A 24,090-nucleotide genomic window follows, 5' to 3' on the forward strand; every position below is an offset into this window, starting at 1 on the left:
AAGTTTTATTTTTAAGTGGACTACTATGCATTTCTTCAAGTCAGTTTAAATAGCATCAATATGTTTTTTCCTTTAAAACCTCAATAACATTTACAACCTACTTTCTTAAGATTTAAACATTATATTTAATCTGAAATTAATTAACCTAAGTTTGGTCGGATAACCGTAAGTTAACGGATTCTAAAGGATGCCTAACCCCTTCCCTTTAGGATAATATAGAGCCCTTACCTAGAATCATACTGGTTAAGGGAAAATGCCTCCAGGAGGTATGAAAGGGAAAATGTTGTAATATCAAAGATGTTGCCTACTTTATTCTTGGACCAATCTCCTAAGGCTCTGCTAGTATTTTTAAGTTTCTATTGAACTTCCCAAAATATGTTGCCACTTGTCTGGGAAAACCAGTGGTCTTTTACAATCTCCTGGTATCCTTCTATTTTAGTCCAGAAATTCAGGAATCTGAAGTACTTCACATATGATTGACTAGAATTCTTGCCAGTTATTAAAAGAGGGCAGTGATCTGAGCTAACTTTTGGTAAGTGAATAACATCCGAAATGTCAAAAGCCTCAGACCATTTTTCATTGCTGATCATCCTATCTAATCTTTTCCATATCACTTCTGCGCCCTTTCTTTCATTCGACCAAGTGAAAATATTCCCCGAGAATCCATTATCTTTTAAACCACAATCTTGCAAACATTCCATGAATGGCAAGCTTTTTTTTCAAACTGTGAGGTCTACCTCCCATTTTCTCATCAGTAGATAGAATACTATTAAAATCTCCACAGATAGCCCATGGTTCATTGATTGTAGAAGCAATTACTCGCATATATCTCCAAAGGTCCTCTCTACCAGCTGTTCTTGATTTTGCATATACTACTGAAATAAATACCTGTTGGGAAGAGTTCAGAACCACTTTGCAAGTCACCATTTGGTCTTCTGAGCAATAAATGGAACAATCAATATCATTACCCCAAAAGATCCAGATTTTGTTACTATTATTAGCATAGGCCCCATGCATTCCAAGATTGTATTTGTAGCTTTCAATTTTTGATTCCTTTATGAAAGGTTCCTGAAGAGCAACCAAAGGAATTTTGTACTCTTTGATCATATATTTCAGCCTCTTAGTTGCAGCCTGAGAGTTCATCCCTATAATGTTCCAACTAAGACACTTAAACATTAATATTCTGTTTGAAAGCTTTTTTGGGATCCTTCTTTTGATTTTTTGAGCTAATATTCCTCTTGTTTTGCTCACCCTCCATTTTCCCTTTCATACCTCCTGGAGGCATTTTCTCAACTGTAACTTTCTTTGAACTAGACTGTTCTTTCTTACTCTTGAGATCCTTTATTAACTTCTCTTCTTCCTCACTCTCCTCTTTCTCATCTTCCTCACTTTCATCCTCATCTTCTTCTTCAGATTCATCTGAGGTGTTTTCTTCCTCTGTTGATGTAACTTCAGCCCATTCATCATCATTATCTTGTTTTGGTTCCTGTTTGTCCTCATTGATTTCCTCTTGTAACTCTTCCTCATCCTTGACTTTAATCCCCTCTTCCAATAATTCATCAAAGCTGTTTTGTGTGATAGTTTGCTCTACCTCTTTGGTTACATGATTAGTCTTTGCTTGTTTTTCTTTTTTTGATCTTTTGCCGGATGATCTTTTCTTTTTGCTACCAGCATGTTCCCATCCCTCCTCATATAACACTATCTCCAATTCATTTGGATCATTTAGCATGACTGTGTTATGTGAAGGTTTACTTCCTTCCTGGACTGTTTTACTTCCTTCAGGGGTTTTGAAGTTGTGATCAGTCCCATCAGCGTTGGTGTCTTTCTTCTCGGATACACTCATGTCCCCTATCTCTTCTATATTATCCTTACTCACCTCCTGTTCCCCTTTGCTTTTTTTCTCTGATTTATCTTTTCCCTGGTTCACATTGTTGACATTTTCTTTTCTTTGTGTCTCATTTTCAGGCATTGGTTTGTTGACTCCAAAAATAGCTCCTGTAGGCTTGAAAACAGTTTTAGGGGGCTCACTTTTCCCCCTAAATCTCCTGAAAAACTTACCATTATTTATCTGTTCCTCTCTACCTCTTTCATTTTGTTGGTTTTCATTGAATTTCCAATTTTGCTCCAAAGGATTCTTTTTCTTATTCTACTCAAATTTCTTAACATTAATTCTGTTCCTTTCTTGAAGCTTCATTTTTGTGTGTTGTTGTTTTTCCTCCTCTTCCTTTAGTTCCTCTTGTTTTTTCTTTTCAAGCACCCTGCATTCAATTAAATTATGTCCCAACTTCCTGCAATGCTTATAGTATTTTGGGATATTTTCAAACTCAATTTTCTACTCAAAGCCTTTTAATGGAGCATTATCATCCTCAATTCCGATCCAAACACTTTTAACTAAAGGTTTGAGAAGATCCAATTCAACCCTTACTTTTGCCATACTAGGTCTAGTCATACTCCTAGTAGCCACATCTATTTCTAGTGGAGTACCCACTTCATTGGCAATTTGTTTAACATAATGCCAATTATGAAGATGAAAAGGTAGTCCTGGAAGAAGAATCCATACCGGAACTATGGGTAAGTCTTCCTCCGGCTTAAAATCCGGTGTCCATTTTTGTAGCCAAATTTGATACCCATCAACTTCAATCAATCTTTTATACAAAATAAAATTGTAATCTTCTTCATTTGTGAAGTTTAGAAAGATATTGAAATTGTCGAACACACCTATTTTTGGAGTTCCTTTCATTGGAAATTTCTCAGAGAACTTTGACCTAATAGAATCAATTTGGGGCCGACTTTTGAGAAATCTTCCTACAATTGTCCTTCGACAATGACTTGCCATCACTCCATAGAAATCAGTAGCTTTGAAAATCACAGCCGGTTTGCCATTGTGCGAAGTTCTTCTTCCTTTGATCGATTTGGGCTCAATGCATTTAGGAGCTGCAGATGAACCCGGAGCTTCAGTGAGGGTTTTCGCATACGATCCTGTAGAATCGTGTGTCGATGGGATCGCCTTAGTTGAGGCTTCCTTTTGAACTATTGCACTCGCCGGAAGGGTGCCAGACGGCAGCCCCATGGCTTGATCGGAGAATTAACGGTAATAAAATTAGTAATAACGGTATACTTTAGGAGAGAGAAAATGTATGGCGCGAGTAGCGCGTTCCAAAAGTGCACACTTGAACTGAATATACTGCAACTGGACGAAATTAGAAAATCAGGTTATCAGGATCCTTCTTTTCCAATTTGTTCATCCAATTAAAATAATGCATGAGATAGAGTAGTATTACGTTCATTTGCTCTTCTAGTGATTTAGGATAGTAATATTCTTTACTTTTTGTTTCTGATATGTTTTAATTTGTTATGTTTTCCTTGGGGTTTTTACTTGTGTGGTCCGTTGATTATCTATTGTTTTGGTGTTTTGAATTTCAAGTGTTTGTAGCCACTGATCTGCCGGACATACAATTTGGCATCATGTTCATATGGATCAAGGGGCCGATCTGTTCCACTTATACTCAGTGAATCCTATACGTATTCTGCTAAATTTTCTCAAAGGTCTTTTCCATGTAGCTTTGTATGGTCTTTTCCATGTAGCTTTGTATGATCTTTTCCATGTTTTGCTTCTATGATTGGATGAAGAATTTGTAAATCTTGTGATCTGAAAATCCATTGTATGTTTAAGCTCTGTTTCCCATTTAGCAATGAATTAGCTAACTTTTTTCTCTATGACTGATTCTTATATTTATTTGTGATGGTCAATCTCAACTACAATTATAAGCTAACACCAACCTTGGCTAAAATGAGACTTGGCCTTTTTACACCTGCAAAGGATCAGGTTGGTCACAATAAAGTGTAATTTATAACGTGTTAAAGGTCTTGGCATACTAATTATTCCGGCAACAAAGTGGAGATTTGCATATATTATTGTTCTTGCATGTTGGATGCAGCAGTGGCGGAGCCAGGAATTTGGGGAAAGCTGTACAGATTTTATTCTCATTTGTGTTAAGGGTGTGCAAAATTAAATATATACTCATAATTGCAAACATTTAACCTATGTATACCGCATAATTTTCCGCCGAAGGGTGTGCACCTGACCACCCTTCGCCTAAGGTGCTAGCTCCGCCCATGGCATGCAGTATAGGAGTAAGTGCCCTATTATTGGAAATAGTTACTTGGATTAATGTAGTGTTAAGAGGAAAACTAACAAATTCACCAAACCTTATGATGAGTTTGACAATGGTCAGTGAAGGAAAGAATAGAAGAAACGGCCAAGAAGAATCTAAGTCGAATAAATCTTCGAACGAAGAAGAAGACGAAGGTCGTGAAGGCCATTCCTAATTTGGACTACGTACTAAATGTTAAATTACCATGAAATGAACTTTCAAATAAGAAACTAAAAGATTCAGATTTGACCAAGTGTAACCGTCTATAAGTAATGTTAGCGGAGTACAAAGTTCATGATCTAGAACTTCTTTGGTTCATTCTATTAGAGTGACCCAGTGGTGGATTTAGAGTTTTCACTCAGGGTGTTCGAAAAAATAATTGAACCTAAATAGACACTGTAATATATGTTCAGAGTGTTCAAAAGTTAATATATGTACATAAACACATAAATTTACTCTAAATATACACTGTAATTTTTTGTCCAGGATGTTCGGGTGAACACCCTGGGCTCTTGGTACATCCGCCCCTGGAGTGACCCATCCGAAATAAGTATCTTGCGAATGAATATAAGAATTCAAATTATTCTTAATTGTCTTTTTTTAGCCTATTGATAATTCGAATGAAATAATTTTAGAAAATAATGAAATTTTTGAACTAATCGAGTATTTCTTCTTTTCCATATTTGGGAAATATTTTTTGGAAATTTAAATTATTTTAATATTATTTATTTTATTAGAACTAATGTCCATTTGTTTTTTAAACGCGATCTATTTAACTGATTAATTGTGAACTACCATTCATTTAGATGAAGTTAGAAGTATTATATTTGGAGGTTTGACTTTCATGTTTGAGAGCTTATAGATGATATTTTAAAATTATATACACTAACATTAAAAGTAAAGATATTTGTCTCACTAATAATGTATTTTTACCAGTTGTTATAGTTCAGGGTAAAATCAGAAAGACATATTAGATTAATGAATATTATTTTTTTTCAACAAAAACTAATAGAAATATTTTGATTATCTCTATGACCACGCAAAGCGCGGGTCAATTCACTAGTGCTTCAATACATGCACACTAAATGCACATGACGAGTTATAAGCAAAAACTAATTTCATGCCACAATTCTGAGAATCAATTAAACCAAGTTAACAAACATAAACTTTTAGATGACCATACTGATAACACGAATTTATGACCACTCAATTAGTCATGCTTTGATGCTCTATCAACATAAGCAAATTATCATTTTGGTAGTTTAGGAAATTCAAAACTGTAAGTATATCTTTGCCTCTTCAAATGTTCAGTGAGAAAGTTTAAAGCACTCAGGATTATAAGAGCTGCAAAAGTGACTCTTAGAGGATAAAGGATTTAAAAGTGCAATATCTTTTACAATGCAAGATGCACATTCACATTAATAATCCATAAATCTGCACCACAAACCGACTTATTATAAAGTACGGTTAGCATTCAAATTCAAATATTAGCAGAAGCATACCTGGAACTTAGACAGATTATACCAAGTTATTCTCTTTTAATTTTCCGTAAGAATAGAGTGAGTAAGAAATATCCTTAAGATTGTTGGAAATCTTACGGAAAAATACTCGATCATGAACGTTGCAAGAATTCTTGTACAATCTCACAGCTTGAGACATGTCAATTAAGACATTGTCTTTAAGAATATTTCACCCGGTATAGGTATATCCCTCAGGATTCAACAAGCTCTTCTAGTACAAAATTAGGAGCCAAAATCTAATAAAAATTTCACAAATGTAGATAACCCAACAAAAAAAAAATGAGAGGAAGGAATTTGATTTTTAGTTTTTTCACTTTCACCAAGATGAACCAATGAACTAGAAGATAAAACATATAGAGCAAAATAATGAATTTCCTATCATCTGCCAAGGTTCAAATAATTAAGAGCAAAAAGGCCTTAAAGGCTATTGGTAATAAAGATCATTCATATGATCATATTTAAGAAAAGAAGACGTTGCCAACAGACACTATTTGACCAAATTGAATGTAAACATTAAGGAGGTTAATGAAAAATTATTATACTTTTTCAGATATAATATTTTTTCAACAAGAATTGCACAAGCCATTTAGCCACAGAGGCGCAATCGAGGAAGGGCCACATTAAATTCAGGCTCTCCAACATATAAAATGTCCGCGACAAATGAGACCGATATTTCTCGATCTCTTCCATCACTAGTTTTTTTAAAAAAAAAAAAACTTTTTTTAACGAGTTAAACTTTTAGATGAGGATGTTACACATTTTAATACACAGTTAATTAAACTTTTATATTATGGATCTATAGAGACAGGATTGGAAGTTTAACTCCATCATCAACCTTTATTACAGCGTCAAGCCTTAGTCTTTGTGGCATCTAAGCTAACAAGATTACACTGCACAGCAATCAACAATAGAAAGGGAATATGTACTTAATTTAATGAGTAAAGGGTAAAAAACACACCTAAACTATCACATTTTTTTGTATTTCATACCTGAACTATCCGAAGTGAGCAAAACACACCTAAACTATCACTATACAGTTAGCAAAACACACTTGGACTTATATACTATAATGCGTGTGGTACACTCTCTTTTTTTGTTTAAAAATAGTGCCACGTGGCACTCCACGTGGATAAATATTTCCACTGTGGCATAAGTTAATTCCCCTTGGATAAATAAAAGGTTAAAAGTTAAAAGCCTAATACGTTTGGGTAAAATTAGAAATTAAAACATACACTAACAACATCATCTTCAAAATTTTCTTCTTCTTCAATTCATCCTCAATTTCCTTCTTATCCATTTTCAAGCCAAGAATAACAGCCTTTGCTTGGGCAATTGGGCTGGGAATGTATCATCATACCAATCAAAGAATCCACAAGCAATCAACACGACCACTAATCTGAAAAAATTAAATCACACCATTTAACCGGATAATTAATGGAAAAAACATATTGGTTAATGTATAATAATTTGAAAGATGATTACCCCATAATTCGGGCATCCATAAAAACGTCTTCCCGGATGATTATTCGTTGTTGATGTTCTTATCGTTGCAGGCTGCCCACATTTACAAAAGACATTCTTCCTCATTTCGACAAGAAATATGACCAATGAAAAAGATGAAAGGAAACAAAAATGAGGAGAAAATCTTATTAGCCCTTATAGAAGAAGAAAATGAAGAACAAGGTTGATAATGAAGAAGAAATAAATGAAATAAATATGCACAGGAGAAGAAGAAATGAAGAAAAATGGTTGAGAAATGATGAAGAAGAAAGGGGAGAGCTTAGGGTTTTAAAGAATTAATTGGATTTAAAAAAAAAAAAATAATGAGTCAGCAAAATATAGCCGTTATCTATGCCAAATGGACAAAAAAAATTTGATAAAATTTTGCTTCACGAGCTTTGAGGTGAGTGAGGTCAAACATTTAGTCTAGTCAGCGTCCAGGTGTGTTTTGCTAACTGTATAGTGATAGTTTAGGTGTGTTTTGCTCACTTTGGATAGTTCAAATATGAAACACAAAAAAACGTAATAATTTAGGTGTGTTTTGGACCCTTTACTCTAATTTAATTAAGAGGAAGTAACGAGTTGAGTCAACTTGCCGGTGCTTTTTTCCCCTGTAGAAGTCCCACAATCAAAGCAGCATCCTCACCTGAGCGACTTGTAGAAGTTATCAATGGGGAAGTCAGCAGAAATAACCCCAACGGAGAAATCAATACACTTTAATTAAACCCCTTTATTTATTAAATCCAACTTAAATACACGGGACATGTATATTACACTTTGTTGCTATATTTATATAACCACATTTTCTAGGGAAACATTGAGACGAATACTTGTGTATATTAAACATATATATAATGACTTTATTTACCTCCGCAAGATAATTTGTTCCAATTCATAAAACCACTTTGAAGCTAGTATCTAGACTCTAGTTGCTGGAAAGACCAAGGAGCTTGTTAACTAGTCATGGAGGGACGCTTTATAACTAACAAAGGCGTAAGCTTAAAAAAAGAGCTGAACCTCGATATCTTAACATTTATTACTACCTTAGAGTCTATTAAGACCACGATAGACCACGTCACGTCGTCACCATGGTGGGAAAAAAAAAGACCATCCCAGTATGCCACTATGGTTATCGCACTTGGGTGTTTAATCTGATAATTACTAACTTGTAGTATTAATTACTCGAATTCCAGAACGACTCCACATATTCATGTTCACAAAAACATCCAAATAGCCCAATCCCATTGCGAAGGCACACTACATCCTGAACTTTGTGTATCCACACTCTCCTCATTCCCACATCTCCACCGTAAATCCATTGCCGAGATCATCTCTTCTACGGTTAAAGTCACTGTAGGCGAGGTCAGAGACTCCGCCCACAACTGCAGCTACCTTCGTCGCCATATTCCCAAATTGGAACCCATTGAGAAACAAGCACTGGAAGACTGTGTTCAACTCTTGGGGGCCACTATTTCTGAGCTCAGAACTGCCCTCACTGATCTCTCACCAAAGAAATCTGCTTCCAAGTACTACAATGAAATCCAAACACTTCTCAGTGCTGCAATGACTAATGAGGACACTTGCCTCGATGGACTTTTCTACAGTAAAAAGAACCTGAGCCGTTACGTTGAGGACAATCTGCATACTATCGCTCACCACATCAGCAACTCCCTGGCCATGCTCAAGAAAATTAAGAGACGGGGCTGTGAAGAAGAAGAACAAGTGTTCCCGGAGTACGGGGCTGTGAAAAACGAATTCCCAAAATGGGTGAAGAGGCGGGACAGGGCACTTCTTCAAGCTCCACTGAACGAGACAAAGTTCGACTTGGTGGTGGCAAAGGATGGTACTGGTAATTTCACCACTATCAACGAGGCCTTAAGTGCAGCGCCCAACTCCAGCACGACAAGATTTGTTATCTACATTAAGGCGGGAGCTTACTTTGAATACGTTGAGGTAGACAAGAAGAAAACCATGATAATGTTTGTCGGAGATGGGATCGGAAAGACAAAGATAAAGGGAAACCGGAATCATGTCGATGGATGGACTACATTCCGACCTGCCACCGTTGGTAAGTTCTAGCCTCTCTTTTTTGATCGTTTCATGCGGGGACTTATTACAATATTTTGGTGAACTTAAAACCAATAAGAGTAATTCCAAATTGACTAGTCCTCTTGCAATATTGCATATTTATGGGGTTTAACAGATCAAGGGAAGCCTCTTAGTTTATTGCAATGCTTGAAGATCACATGCAAACTACAAATGCTAATTGGAGCTCCAACAAAGAATTTGTCTTGGTTCTTGGGCAAGAGAAAATGGGTGGAACTAGAGTTAATTTACTGGATATGAAGTCGTAAAACATAGGAGTATTTCAATTAATTTAATGAATTCTTGTTCCGAAACGCAACCTCAGTACAATAGCGGGGTTTAAATATAATTTTCACATTCCTGATATATACTGTAGAACTATGTTTGTATACAAGGGGTTTGTATATAAGGGGTGGTTTGGTACTATAGATAAGCAAAAATAGTGATGGGATACAAAATTGAGTACCACTTTAATTATCTTTTGTTTGGTTACTAATCGTGGGATAAGTTATCTTAGGATTAAAAATAGTGTTGAGATAACTTATATCCATCAGAGGGTGGAATAGTAATCCTGAATAACTTGTCCCAGGATAAAAGAGTGAAATTGACTAAAATAGTCCTGAGGTTCTCAAAACCATTTTTCTACTAGATAAGGTGGAGGATATTTTTGTAAACAAATAATTTTTTCTTAAAAGTTATGCAATGCATGTTACCTTTAATACAACAAGCCAAACAATCAATAAGAAATAATATCAGGATAACTAATCCCAACATAAATAATCCCGGTATAACTTATCCCAACATAATTAATCTCATCATAATTTGTGCTCAAACAAAACGACCCCTAAGTGTTAAATATGATCCAAAAGTTGATGGCCCACCCAATCCATTCAAATTTTTATGAGTTAGACTCAAGATAATTTTGTATTGCGCTGATTTTAGCTCAACCCAACATAATTTATTTTAAATTGATCTCCAATTTAGCCCAATACTAGCTCAATTTTAGCCCATTTTTAAAATTTAATTTAATTTGAATTTATTGCTTGAGATTTACTGTATTTTTTTTCTATGTATTCACTTTTCTTGTATCATGTATCTTATAATTAAGTTTAGGGGGTGTTTAATATGAAGCAAAATATTTTCTACGAAAAATGTTTTTCTCGAAAATATTTACCACGAAAAATGTTTTCCTCGAAAATATTTTTCGCAACGAAAATATTTTCCTAGAAAATAGATCCTTAAAAAAAAACTGAGTCAACTTGGGCGGGTCATCAGCCCAATTTTAGTTCAGTCTAACCCATTTCAGCCAAGGGCGGATCTATGTAGGAGGGTGGGGATGGATGGCACCCGGACGCCTCGGTTGAAACTTTGTATATATATATATATATATATATATATATATATGCGTATATGTTTAAGATATGGGCTATGTATTGATATTGCCACCTGGATTAACAATTGAGGCGATAGTGCCACTAGCAAAGGGCATATCATACCACAAACCAAGCGGGAGTTCGAAGCTCGTCCGCAGCACTTTTTTTTTTGGCTTAATCCTTTGCTTGCTGCCAAAGTACACCTTCAGCTCTATTCTGTTTCATTTTTTGTCTTCCTTATAAATTCTTTTTACTTGCTATTCTTTATTAATCCAAATTGACTCTTTTTTGCTATAATTAATTTTTGACATGCTTTACTTCCTCTTTCTTTAAGTACCTATTAATTTCCAACGGGCGTATCACACATTAATGAGTACTAAGTTTTAAAACATCACCAAAAAATCAATAAACCTTTTAAATAGAAAATTATAAATAGTTAAAAAAAGTTTTGAAGTCTTTAAAAATGATGAATATTGATTATGTTAGTGTTTTTAAAATTTAAAGGTTACTTTGATCTTTTACCGACGTTTCCGTTAAGTGAAAATAACTGGATTGAAAAGCTACAATGCTTCATTCTTTCTCAACTATATATCTGCAGCAACACACAAAAGTAATGGAGTATGAATAAATAGAGGTAATGGTATTAGATGATTTATACAGGTTCTAATTTTTAACGTGGAAACTCTTTTTCTTTCTCAAAGTTTTAGAGAATAAGGCCTCAACAACAACAACATACTCAGTGAAATCCTACAATGTGGGGTCTGGGGAGGGTAAAGTGTACGCAGACCTTACCCCTATCTCGGAAGATAGGGAGGCTGTTTCCGGAAGACTCTCGGCTCAAGAGAAAACACGACAAGAAAAGGTCAGATAAGCACAAGCAGTTCAAAGCAAAATGAAAATGGAACTAAAGAAAGTGAAAAAGTCATGATAGAGCAGTCTAAGAGAAGGAAGCAGTAGCTACCACGGATAAATAAGATAATCAACTTATAAGAAATAACATATAGTAGCAAGAATTAGAGAATAAGGCCTCTTTTTCCAAATAAAAAAAAAAGTGGAATGCTTAGAAATCTTTAATCTCAGAATATCTAAAAGAGAACATTACTAAACAAATCTACATATCCAATCGATTTGTCATCGATATAGATAAATAACCCAAACCGTAGCCTAAAATTGAACAAACTGACTTGTTTATCCTATTTGGACAGTATGACACCTGCAATCTCCAAATCTTGGATCCGCCTTTGATTTCAGCCGAAATAATTTTGAGCCAATCTTTAGCCTAACTCATTTATCAACTCAGTCCATCATAACTTGCTCAATTTCAACCCAACCCGCTCATTTGAGAGCCCTATTTGTACATATTCCAATTTCCATCCATTGAAAGTCAAAAATAGGCCAGCCTTCTCATGTGCATGCATTAGCAGACGTGTCGTTTTCCTTTTTTTCTTTTTCGATTGCTCTTACTCCTGACATTAATTAACGCTGAACAAATAAAGTTACCGTTTCCTTTCCTTTTTGTTTTCGGTAAACCCCACAAAACAAAACAAAAAAAAAATAAAAAAAATCAGTGCTCAAGAAAAACAATAATTTGGTGATTTAAGTTAATACTGTATTTTAAAGCTAAGTATATTTTTCTTCACTTAAATTTTCCTGTACATTATCACTAATTACTGCCTGTTCTTCAAGTTGTCTGTTTAATTTTTGGTCCTTTTTATTTTAATGCAGCCGTGGTGGGAAAAGGATTCTTAGCAAAAGGTATCACCTTTGTAAACTACGCGGGACCAAGCAAGCACCAAGCAGTGGCTCTTCGAAGTGGCTCAGACCTATCGGCTTTCTACCAATGCAGCTTCGTCGCATATCAAGACACCCTCTACGTCCATTCCCTTCGACAATTTTATCGTGAATGTGACGTTTATGGAACTGTCGATTTCATCTTCGGTAATGCAGAAGTAGTTTTCCAGAACTGTAACTTGTACGCTCGTCAACCGGACCCAAATCAGAAGAACATGTTCACTGCCCAAGGAAGAGAAGATCCAAACCAGAATACTGGGATTTCAATCTTGAACTGCAAAGTGGAAGCGGCTGCTGATTTGATTCCTGTACAATCATCATTCAAGAATTATTTAGGACGCCCCTGGAAAGAATATTCTAGAACTGTCTTTCTTGGATCGTACATTGGCAGCTTAATAGAGCCTGCTGGGTGGTTGGAATGGAATGGTGATTTTGCATTGAACACACTTTATTACGGGGAGTACATGAACAGAGGACCAGGTTCAAATACTAGCGCCAGAGTGAATTGGCCTGGTTATAGAGTCATCAACAGTTCGGCTGAGGCAAGTCAATTCACAGTTGGGAATTTCATTCAGGGAGGGGAATGGTTACCGGCTTCAGGCTTTCCTTTCTATCTTCATTTGACTTCCTCCTAAGTATTCTCTTCGAATTTTATGGATGCTATTTGTTTGTTTTCTAGGTAGTTAATCTGATCGATTAATTCCCTGCGTGAGGAGCTTTAATCAGTAGCCTTTTTCCTTTGGGAAGTTAATGTCATTTGTATTACTTATTCACAATTTAAGACAGACCTGTTAAAGGTTGTTGTTTCAGCAGACATGTGATGTGATAAATTCCAGAATAGCTGCAACTTTATGTGCTTAGCTAAGGGTTTTAATCTGATACTACTACAAGTACTAGTATTACTTTACTCTTTCCCTTACCGAAACAGCCGTGGCACAGAAGTGGGATTTCAGAGGGCCAGCCTATTACTGAAAAAGGAATATTAATTGAAATTGCAAAGATTGAGATTTATATATGATGTATTATAAAGGGCCCTATTATAAATGATTGTATCGTATGCCTCTCATCAACAGAGACGGATCCAGGATTTTAACTTTAGAGGTTCAAGATTTAAAATTTTAGGACAGGCCTCAAGGTACCATACAATAATAACCTAACCAAACAAAGAACATTGATATTCAAAAATTTTAAAAGTAACAATCCACCTTACACTCAAAACCATAGAAATACTTTTCAAACTCCCTCACCCCGCTATACCCAAAAATTTACATTTCAATACTGTAGACATTGAAACAGTTAAGTACTGGATACAAGCAAATAATTCTATACTTTAGTTTAAATAAAGTGGTTTGAGATATTCTCTAAAACGCATAAATCTCATTAAGTTTTATTCAGTTGTTTCCTTACTTTTCAGGTGTATAAGTGTTATAGTGAAAGCACGAAAAAGTAAAATATTTGTTGAAGAGCCAGGTTAAATCAAATCATATGACCACTATCAACATGCAAAAGAGATACATATATTTAGTAAATATCACCATTACAATTGTCCCCGACGACTTGTCATGTTTTGAAAACGATCAATGATCGCATCATTTGGTACACTTTCAAATACTTCATCTTCTATATAACAAACTAAACAATCATTAAGAAATTGATCACCAATTCTGCTTCGCAAGTCATTTTTGATGTATTTCATTGAAGAAAAAGCTCTTTCTACTGTTGCAGTAGCCACAGGCAATATCAAGCTTAACTTCACAAGCAAATAAACAAGTCTCCAAGTCTTGTGCAGATTTGTTTCAACTAATGTTTCTGAAAGATCTCGAATTCCTTTCAAATTAGAGAAATCACTATCTTCTCTCACAAAGAGAATATAGTTGTCAAGCTCGTAACTGAGATCTTCAAGCTTGGAAACACTAAACTCATCACGATAAAGTGTACCAAGTTTCATAATTTTGTCTTTATCATAATTTGCAAAAGAATTATCCGGACTCAAACTAGCCATACCTAAAAGCAAATCACTATTCACTGCATCAAAACGACTATTAAGCTCCGCAAGTTGCAAATCAATAACAGCATTAAAGACTTCTACATGCAAATGATGAGAATATGTGACACTTGAACTCTTGCGCTTTGACTTTCCAATATGATAGTTCTTATCCATTTCAGGAATTAGAATATCATGCTTCACACAAAATGAAGAGACATCTTCAATCAAAGATTCCCATTTAGACTCTCTCATCGATTGCAGTTGCCTCTTGGCAAAACCAACAAGCTTCATAGCATTCACAATATCTTGATATTTTCTTTGCAAAGTCATATTCAAATCATTTGTAATTGCCAACACTTTCAACATCATTTTCAATATATGCACAAACTCAAAAGATCTTATATCATTCACTAGACTTTTTGCCATGGATCTCTCTAGATAAGTTGTACCCTCACTTGCAATTACTTCAAGCACATGAACAATTGATGAGAATAATGCAATAAAATTACGCACTGTTTTAAAGTGAGATCCCCAACGGGTGTCACCGGGCCTTTGAAGCCCAAGTTCTTGATTTAGTCCACTTCCCGTATAAACTTCACCAAGCACTAGTAATTCCTCTAGTTTTTTTGCTTGATCTTCTCGAAGAATCTCCCTGCGCTTAAAAGAACCTCCAACAATATTCAAGACATTAGCAACAATATCAAAAAATTGATCTACATCATAGTGCTTCTTTGCAACAGCTACAAGAGTCAATTGCAACTGATGAGCAAAGCAATGTATGCAATAAGCTGAAGGAGTGTCTTCCAAAACTAGAGTTTTAAGACCATTGATTTTTCCTTGCATGTTACTAGCTCCATCATAACCTTGTCCCCGTATTTGAGATGGACTTAATGAATGCTCTAAAAGCAAAGAATAGATAGCATCTTTCAATGCTATTGCACTTGTATCTTTAACATGAACAACACTAAGGAATCGTTCAATAAGTGTGCCTTCTTTGTTGACATATCTAAGAACAAGAGCCATTTGTTCCTTATGAGAAACATCCTTAGATTCATCAACCAATATGCCAAAGTAATCTCCATTTAAATCTTCAATAATTGCTTTCAATGTTTCTTTTGCACAAGCATTCACGATCTCCTTTTGGATACTTGGAGCAATCATCATGTTATTTTGTGGAGCATTTTCTAGTACAACTTTGTTCACTTCATCATGCCTATTTGCATACCATTTTAAAAGTTCTAGAAAATTTCCCCTTTTTGTAGAAGTTTCACCTTCATCGTGGCCCCGGAAAGGCATTCCTTGTTTCAAAAGAAATCTTGTCACATCAACTGAAGCATTCAACCGAACTTGATAATTATTTTTATCTTTCTCATTATGCTTGTCAAAAGAAGTTACAATCGATTGTTCTTGATTCTTTAAGTCTCTCATCCTCTTGAAACACCGATTGTGAAGACTATTCACATCACCAATATGTCTATTAAGCCTTTCTATACCTTTATTCCAAGCTCTAAAACCATGTTTTGTAAAAGAATCTCCAACTCTTCCATGTTCATTTTTAAACAAGTAGCAACATAAAAAAAAGCCCGCATCAAGTTTAACACTATATTCTAACCATTCAGAATATGAAGTACCAAACCAGTCAGGATTAAATTGACGCATGAGTCCACCAAATTCTCTCTTTGGGAATATATGATCACGAGGTTGGCATGGTCCTTTTTGAATATAATGTCTCCTTATTCGGTCACGTTCATTATAAGAATATTGTGAGATTTGCTTTCTTTCACCAGGATCAGGTTTAGGAAGATTCAAATCCAACACTTTATCTTTGTCATGAACAACTGGACACGAAGAAGAATTTGGCACAGGAGAGCTTAAACCAGAACTTGAAGGAGTTTGAATAACCTGGTAAAATCTCTTCATTATAGCGACTCTCGCTAAAAGAATCCTAAAATCACAAAACAAAAATCACTTCACATTGCATATATTAAATTTAATTTAATTAAACCAAGTATTAGTGGGTGGTGTACTTGAATTCTCTTTTTCCATTTTCTGGTTCTGGTTGTGAGATTAACCCAAAAAATATTTGATTAACTAACCCCAAAAAGCTGCATTCTCAAAAAGAAAAAAAAATATTATCCCAAATAGAATGCCTAAAAGCTTATAGTGTTGCATATGTTTTCAAAATTTATCCCATAAATGAACAATATTGCAGTACAATAAGAAATGAAAAGACATTAATAATAGATTTTGAGCTTTTAGGAGCATACCAGTAAATCAAAGAAGAGTTTGCTTGAAGCTTCTGACTTGGAACCAAGCTGAAAGAAGAGAAGACACACTTGTTTCAGTTGTTTGATTTTTTGATGTGGAGATTATAAAATTCAAGAAGCACTGAAAACAAATATTGATTTGTTGGAACCCTAACTTTTGTACTGATGTTGAAAAGCCTTCTCAAAAGTGAGAAGTTTTTTGTTTCTTTAAAGAATGTGAAAATCAAGAAAACAGAAAAGAACATTCAGGTTCTTTTATGAGTATTTGAAAAGGAGAAAAAAAAACGCATCAAAGAAAGCATATTTGATATAAAAAACGTGGTCAAGGAGAATCGAACTTGGATCTCCAAGCATGGATAAGCCTTACAGTGAACTGCCCTCTTTTAGTTTGGGGTTCAACACTAAATGTATATGTATATTTCGGATATTTAACACAGTATATTTACGATTTACGTCAAAAGTTTGGGGTTCAATTGAACCCCACTCAAACACATTACATCCGCCCCTGCTCATCAATCGTTCAAGTTATGTCTCTATTTTGGCGTCCAGTGCCTAACGCAACTAATACATGTGTGAGATCCATAAGTAATTAACTTCACCCTGCTATTTATAAAGCTCAAGAGGCAGGAATCCGCGACTTAAGTAATACAAAAAATAAAAGTTGAACCAAACTAGTACAAAAAAAAAAAAAAAACATAAGTAGTATTCACGCATGAAATTCGTACGTGAAAGGACCAAACTGCAAAAATACAGTTTTGGCCTTTCACGCACGAATTTTGTGCGTTAATGGTGCAGTTTTTTTTTTTTTTTGCGTTACCTTTCCAATCACGTTTTTTTTCATACTTTGGGCAAAGATTAGTCATATTTTAAAATCCCAAAATATCAATATTTTATATAAAACTTAATATCTTTTTTTGCGTACAATAATGTCGGCTCATTACATCAAGTCCACCTAAACATTTGGATCGTCGTTTTAGGGGTTCTAAAGTGCCCCGAAGCAAGTTTTGAAACTTGTAATATTTATAGGGTTTTGATTTAAGTGTTTTATTATATTTGAATGTACAAATTTAAATATTTGATTTAATAATAATTCATCCAATACGAGAGGTTTATACTAATTAAAAAATAATTCATTCCATTTAATTACAATACTAATTCAAAGCAATACAATAATAAATTACAATAACAATACAATCTTCAAGTTCTAGAGGATCTATTACTTCGAGACGTGCTTGTACTACCACGACCTTGTTGCCCACACGAACGCTTGTCATGGCCATATTGCTTACATATAGAGCACTTGCGAGAGTAAGTTCTTTCACTAACATCCATTTGATTGGGTCTACGACTCCGTGAGTTAATGCCCAATTTTCTAATGTAATCCTTGTTAGCAACCATCGAAAACGGCTCGTTTGGCCAATAAGCTTCATTACCAAGTGGGTGGAATTGGCCGGAATATGCTCTAAGGTAACTGTGGACCTTGTATTCCCCCGCCACATAATTTGTTACCGTTTTTCTCATTCTCTCGAAGCACTTGACAGCATGAGAACATGGCATGTGGTACGTTTGCCACTTACCATAAGTGCATGTTCTTGTTGCCTCATAAACGGTATGCACGTTTCCACCCTTACCGTTGTAATAACCCGTCCTAACTTCATACACATGTTGAATTGGGTCATACTCGGTCATTTGGTGACGCTCACATTTTTTCCTATAATGCTCCATAGTTTTGAAGGGCTTTGGCATCCATGTCCCGCCGTCGGCTAATATCGTTCTGGCCTGCCTTGTCCTAACAACAAATCGCTCCACCACCTGCTTGAAAGTCATTCTCACCATTGCGGTGACAGGTAGTCCTCGAGCAGATTTCAGCAAGCCGTTGAAAGACTCTGAGCTGTTTGTTGTGGGCATGCCCCATCTTTTTCCTCCATCAGCATGAAGCGTCCATTTTTCAACATCGAGCTTCATCAACCAAATGTATGCGGGTTCACTCACTAACCTGATCAGATCCATTTTTGCAGCCCATTTTCGTTGTTGATGCTCCATCGCAGTGATATTTAGCACAAATATCATGTTTTGTGTCGTATTACAACTTCTTCTTATGACTTTTATCGCTTAATTCATGAAGTAACCGTCGTATGTGAACTTATGTTGTTATATTTTATGTGTATAGGTAGGATGACGACAAACGATGGAAAATGTGCTTGAAATGATTGGAAGTCGTTGCAGATGACGATTGGCTGAGGTGACGATTCGATCACCGCAAAGGATGAACTAGAGGAAGAGTAATCACCTGCAGAACCTCGCTTTCCCTCCGCATCGCGGAAGGATCGCGAGAAGCTCCAGAAAGTCAGGCCAATGTTCCGCATTGCGTGAAGATAGCAGAACAACCAAACTCAACCATCAGAGTGCGCGATCGGCCCGCATCGCATGAAGAAGGCGAGCAGCTGCAGAACATTGCACGATCCTTCCTCGATGCGGAAGGAAAGCGGGACTCTGCGGACGTTTTCCCGATTAGACTAGGATTTGGATTCCTTATTTATTATTTTTTTACCCTAGCCTATATATACACGTTTATATAGATGAGAACGGTATTCTGGGATTATTGAAGGATTTGTAAGACACCGTTCTCCTTTTTCTCTCTCTAGGTTATTTTATTTTTCATATTTTTTTCAACCCTAGTTTATTCATTGGTTCTATTGTCTATGATCGAATCATGAGTAGCTAAATCTCCTAGTTCTAGGGTTGTGGCGAAAGACTTGAAGGTTGATTTGATGACAATTATTATCTATTGATTTTCCATATTGTGGGTTGCTTATTTATTCTTGGTTTTAATTGTTTGATTATCTGGCCAATAATTAGACACTATCTGTGGTGCGTGAATTGAGCTTGAGAAAGGGAATTCACGTACGTAATAAGAATAAATAGAGTTTGTTCGATTTAATCGTTTCGCTAATGAGGATAGAGATATACCCTTTAGCCCTACTTAGTTGAAAACGGAGAAATAAACGTGTTCTTGTTACCTCTGATGACCATAGAGATATAGGCGTTATAGTAACATCTACAAGCTTGTGAGTAGTTCGAGAGAATATCATAAAGCATAATTAACCCGTTAACTAGTAACCCAGGAAATAAAATAGGTGGAATTGTCTGAAGATCAACTGGATTGTCGAAAGCCATAACCCTAGATCTTTCTCTCATCTGATAATTATTACAGTCCTTGTCGAAGTAGTCCCAGTCATAAAAACACCAATCATAAATTGTTTACTTTTCAAGTTTTAGTTTAGTACAACAAACAATCTTGATTTTCACTTTCTTGAATAGTTTCATTCGAATTTGAATTAGTTTGACAGTAGAATCTAAGTCTCTGTGGGATCGATATCTGGACTTAACAGTCTATATTACTTGTATGACCACGTATACTTGCGTGTGCGTTTGGGAGCAACAAGTTTTTGGCGCCGTTGCCGGGGACTTAGAAAAATTTACTGTTTTTCTAATTTGAGTTTGTTTTTTCTCTATTCAAGTCTTTACTTTTCTTCGGTGTTCTACTTGTGATTCTTCAGGCTTCTCTGGTTTATGCCAAGCACTAGAAGTTCAGGACAACCGTTAGTTGATCTTGATCCAGAAATTGAGAGAACTTTCCGACGACAGAGACAAATGGCTAACGAAGCAGCAAGACTTGCTCTTGAACAGGCAGAAAGGGATAGAGCAAGAAACGCAGATGAACAGGGAAACCAAGCAGCTTCGAGGGCACAAGAACAACGAATTCTGTTATCCAGTTATGCTAGGCCAAGTCTGGCGACCATTGCTAAAGCTATTGTTAGGCCTGACATTGCTGGAAATTTCGAGCTAAAAGAAGGAACAGTGCGGCTGGTGCAACATACGTGCCAGTATATGGGTAAATCTAGTGAAGACCCGCATAAGCACTTGATGCAGTTCGTGGAGTTGAGCGACAATTTCCAATATAGAGATGTTCCCGATGATTATGTGAAGCTGTCCTTATTTCCGTTCTCACTTATTGGCGAAGCGAGGGAATGGTTGACAAATCTACCTGCAGGTTCTATCACTTCTTGGGAAATATTATCAAATAAGTTTATCGACAGGTTCTTCTCACCTAAGAAGACAAAGGAGCTTCGAGGAAGAATTGCCAACTTCACCCAGAGAGATTCTGAATCTCTACTACGCGCTTGGGAAAGATACAAGGGCTATCTGCGAGATTGCCCCCATCACATGCAGCCAAAGGAGATCATTGGCAACTATTTCGTAGAGGGTCTTAACCATGAATCAAGGGCCCTACTGAATGCTTCAGGTCAAGGTCAGATATTAAACAAAACATATGAAGAGATGGAAGATCTCCTTGAGATGATGTCTGAGGGTCATCATGAGTATAACCAGACTAGCAGGGCGTTACCACAAAAGGCTGCTGGAGTTCTTAAATTGATGATGTTGCAGCCATTCGGGCTGATATAGGTACTCTTACTAATGTGATGTTGAGGGTGTTTCCTTAAGCTCAGCAGATTCAACCAGTTCAGCACATTCAACAGGCAACATGTGTAGGTTGCGGTGAACCTCATGATTACAACAATTGTCCATTGAATCCAGAGTCTGTCTATTTTGTGGGGCTGCAGAATCGCGGCATTGGCAATCGGGGGAACTATTATGGGAATAATTTCAACACTCCATTTGGAAAGCAAGATTTCCACAAACCGAACAATTATCAACAACCTCAAGCACAGCCAGCTAGCAATCTAGAGGAAATGATGAAGCAGCTCATAGCTCAAAATCAGGCGATGCAGCAGCAAAATCAGAAAATTCAGAGTGAGATGCAGAAATCGATTCACGAGCTTGAGCGTCAAATGGGGCAGATGGCTCTTATGCAGAATGTCAGACCTCCGGGTGCCCTTCCCAGTGATACTGAAAAGAATCCAAAAGAATGCAAAGCAGTCACCTTGAGAAATGGTAGAGAGCTAGAGGAAGTGCCACCGAAAAAGAAGAACACAGCAGAGGCAGAGCTTATCCCTGCTAAGCGAGCGGAACCAAAGCAAACAGTCGCAGAGCATCATGTAGAGGAAGTGGTGCGACCACCCCCTCCCTTTCCACAGCGACTTCAGAAACAGAAAGCAGACTCGGCTTGCAGAACATTTCTTGAACTCTTAAAACAGGTACACATCAACATACCTTTGGTGGAGCTTCTGCAAGAAGTCCCAAAATATGCAAAATATATTAAAGATGTGGTCGCAAACAAACGGCGTTGGACAGAGTTTGAGACAGTTGCATTTACTGAGGAGTGCAGTTCTAGAGTGAGGAGTAAAATCCCGCCAAAGTTGAAAGATCCGGGCAGCTTCACAATTTCAATTACGATTGGCAACATTGAAGTTGGGCTAGCATTGTGTGATTTGGGTGCTAGTATTAATCTGATGCCCACTTCTGTGTTCCGGACGTTGGGTTTGGGGGAGCCTAGGCCAACCACTATTACTCTGCAGTTGGCTGATCGCTCTCTTGCTTATCCTGATGGTATTATTGAGGACGTTCTTGTGAAAGTAGGCCCATTTATTCTGCCAGTTGATTTTGTGATACTTGATTATGAGGCGGATAAGAGCGTTCCTCTCATCATGGGGAGAGGCTTCCTGGCTACCGTTGATGCTGTGATCCGAGTGAGAGATGGAAAGATGTCCATGACAGTTAATGGGCAAGAAGCGATTTTCGATGTGTTTAAAGCCACCAGACTTCCAGCCCATTATGAGGAATTGAAGATGATTTCTGTGGTGGAACCTGAGCTTACAAATGCCGAGTTGGATCACTTCCTAGCCTCGCGCGACCCTTTGGAGACAGCTTTGTTATATGGGGAAGAGCTGATGATTGATGCAGAAGTGGAGGAGTGTCTTAGCATTCTTGACACTTCATGTGCTTATCTACGAGCACATACACCGTTTGAGGAGCTGGACAGACCAGAGTCATGGAAGAAGCCGAAACCGTCTACTGAAGAGGCGCCCGTTCTTGAATTGAAACTATTGCCTCCTCACCTTCGCTATGCTTTCTTGGGTAGTGGAGACACATTGCCTGTAATCCTCTCTGCTTATTTGAATGATGTACAGGTGGAACGAGTATTGCGAGTGCTAAGAGATCGAATCCGAGCCCTTGGGTGGTCGATAACTGATATTCGGGGTATTAGTAGCTCGTTTTGCATGCACAAAATTTTATTGGAGGAAGGCAGCAAACCCAGTATTGAGTGTCAGAGGCGACTGAACCCGATCATGAAGGAGGTGGTAAAGAAAGAGGTAATCAAGTGGCTTGACAGCTGCATTATTTATCCTATATCGGACAGCAATTGGGTGAGTCCTGTACAATGTGTCCCGAAGAAAGGGGGCATAACTGTGGTGGAAAACGAGAGGAACGAATTGGTGCCCCAACGAACTGTCACGGGCTGGAGGATATGCATCGACTATCGAAAGTTGAACAACGCCACCAGAAAAGATCATTTCCCTTTACCCTTCATGGATCAGATGCTCGACAGATTGGCTGGGCATGATTATTATTGCTTTTTGGATGGTTATTCGGGTTACAACCAGATCATGATCGTGCCCGAGGATCAGGAAAAGACCACATTCACATGTCCATATGGCATGTTCGCATTCCGGAGGATGCCTTTCGGTTTGTGCAATGCTCCAGGTACCTTTCAGCGATGCATGATGGCTATCTTCACCGATATGGTGGAAAATTATGTAGAGGTATTTATGGATGACTTCTCTGTCTTTGGAGATTCCTTTGATGACTGTTTGAACCATCTGGATGCCGTGTTAGCGCGCTGTGAAGAAACAAACTTGGTACTCAACTGGGAAAAATGTCATTTCATGGTTCGAGAGGGAATTGTTCTTGGGCACAAGATATCAGGCAAAGGAATAGAAGTCGACAAGGCAAAGATTGAAGCAATTGAAAGATTGCCACCACCCGTTTCAGTTCGGGGAGTGCGCAGTTTTCTTGGGCATGCTGGCTTCTACCGACAGTTCATCAAAGATTTCTCTAAGGTTGCCAATCCACTGTGCAAGCTCTTAGAGAAGAATGTGAAGTTTGTGTTCAATGAAGCCTGTCTGACGGCTTTTGAGGAGCTGAAACGAAGGTTGGTATCTGCTCCTATTATCGTAGCACCCGATTAGTCTCTACCATTTATCCTAATGTGTGATGCAAGTGATTTTGCTGTGGGCGCTGTCCTTGGTCAGAAAAGGGACAAAATCTTTCACCCTATTTATTACGCCAGCAAAACACTTGATGCAGCCCAGATGAACTATACTGTCACAGAAAAAGAGTTATTGGCGGTTGTCTACGCCTTTGACAAATTCCGATCGTACCTGGTGGGCACGAAGGCGATTGTCTACACTGATCACACGTCAGTTCGTTACTTGTTTGCAAAGAAGGATG

The 24,090-nt window shown here is 37.1% G+C and overlaps 2 protein-coding genes across 2 annotated transcripts; one reads left to right on the top strand and one right to left on the bottom strand.

The window, feature by feature from the left end:
* The first annotated feature begins 7,844 nt into the window (after nucleotides 1-7,844).
* On the top strand, nucleotides 7,845-13,169 carry LOC132618218 (pectinesterase-like). The gene is made up of 3 exons (XM_060333279.1): nucleotides 7,845-7,852; nucleotides 8,347-9,242; nucleotides 12,358-13,169. Exons 1-3 carry the CDS (start codon nucleotides 7,845-7,847, stop codon nucleotides 13,056-13,058), a joined length of 1,605 nt encoding a protein of 534 aa, XP_060189262.1. The 3' UTR covers nucleotides 13,059-13,169.
* Nucleotides 13,170-13,958: 789 nt separating this feature from the next.
* On the bottom strand, nucleotides 13,959-16,330 carry LOC132618226 (uncharacterized). The gene has a single exon (XM_060333292.1). It carries the CDS (start codon nucleotides 16,328-16,330, stop codon nucleotides 13,961-13,963), a length of 2,370 nt encoding a protein of 789 aa, XP_060189275.1. The 3' UTR covers nucleotides 13,959-13,960.
* Nucleotides 16,331-24,090: the final 7,760 nt, after the last annotated feature.

This window comes from Lycium barbarum, chromosome 1 (assembly GCF_019175385.1).
Source record: "Lycium barbarum isolate Lr01 chromosome 1, ASM1917538v2, whole genome shotgun sequence".
Lineage (NCBI taxonomy): Eukaryota > Viridiplantae > Streptophyta > Magnoliopsida > Solanales > Solanaceae > Lycium > Lycium barbarum.

What these genes read in the sequence shown, in the direction of transcription:
- LOC132618218 (XM_060333279.1), top strand. An exon ending in ATTCCGACCTGCCACCGTTG is followed by an intron (nt 9,243 to 12,357) that starts GTAAGTTCTAGC and finishes ATTTTAATGCAG; the next exon opens with CCGTGGTGGGAAAAGGATTC.
- LOC132618226 (XM_060333292.1), bottom strand. Translation starts at nt 16,330, where the DNA reads ATGAAGAGATTTTACCAGGTTATTCAAACTCCTTCAAGTTCTGGTTTA.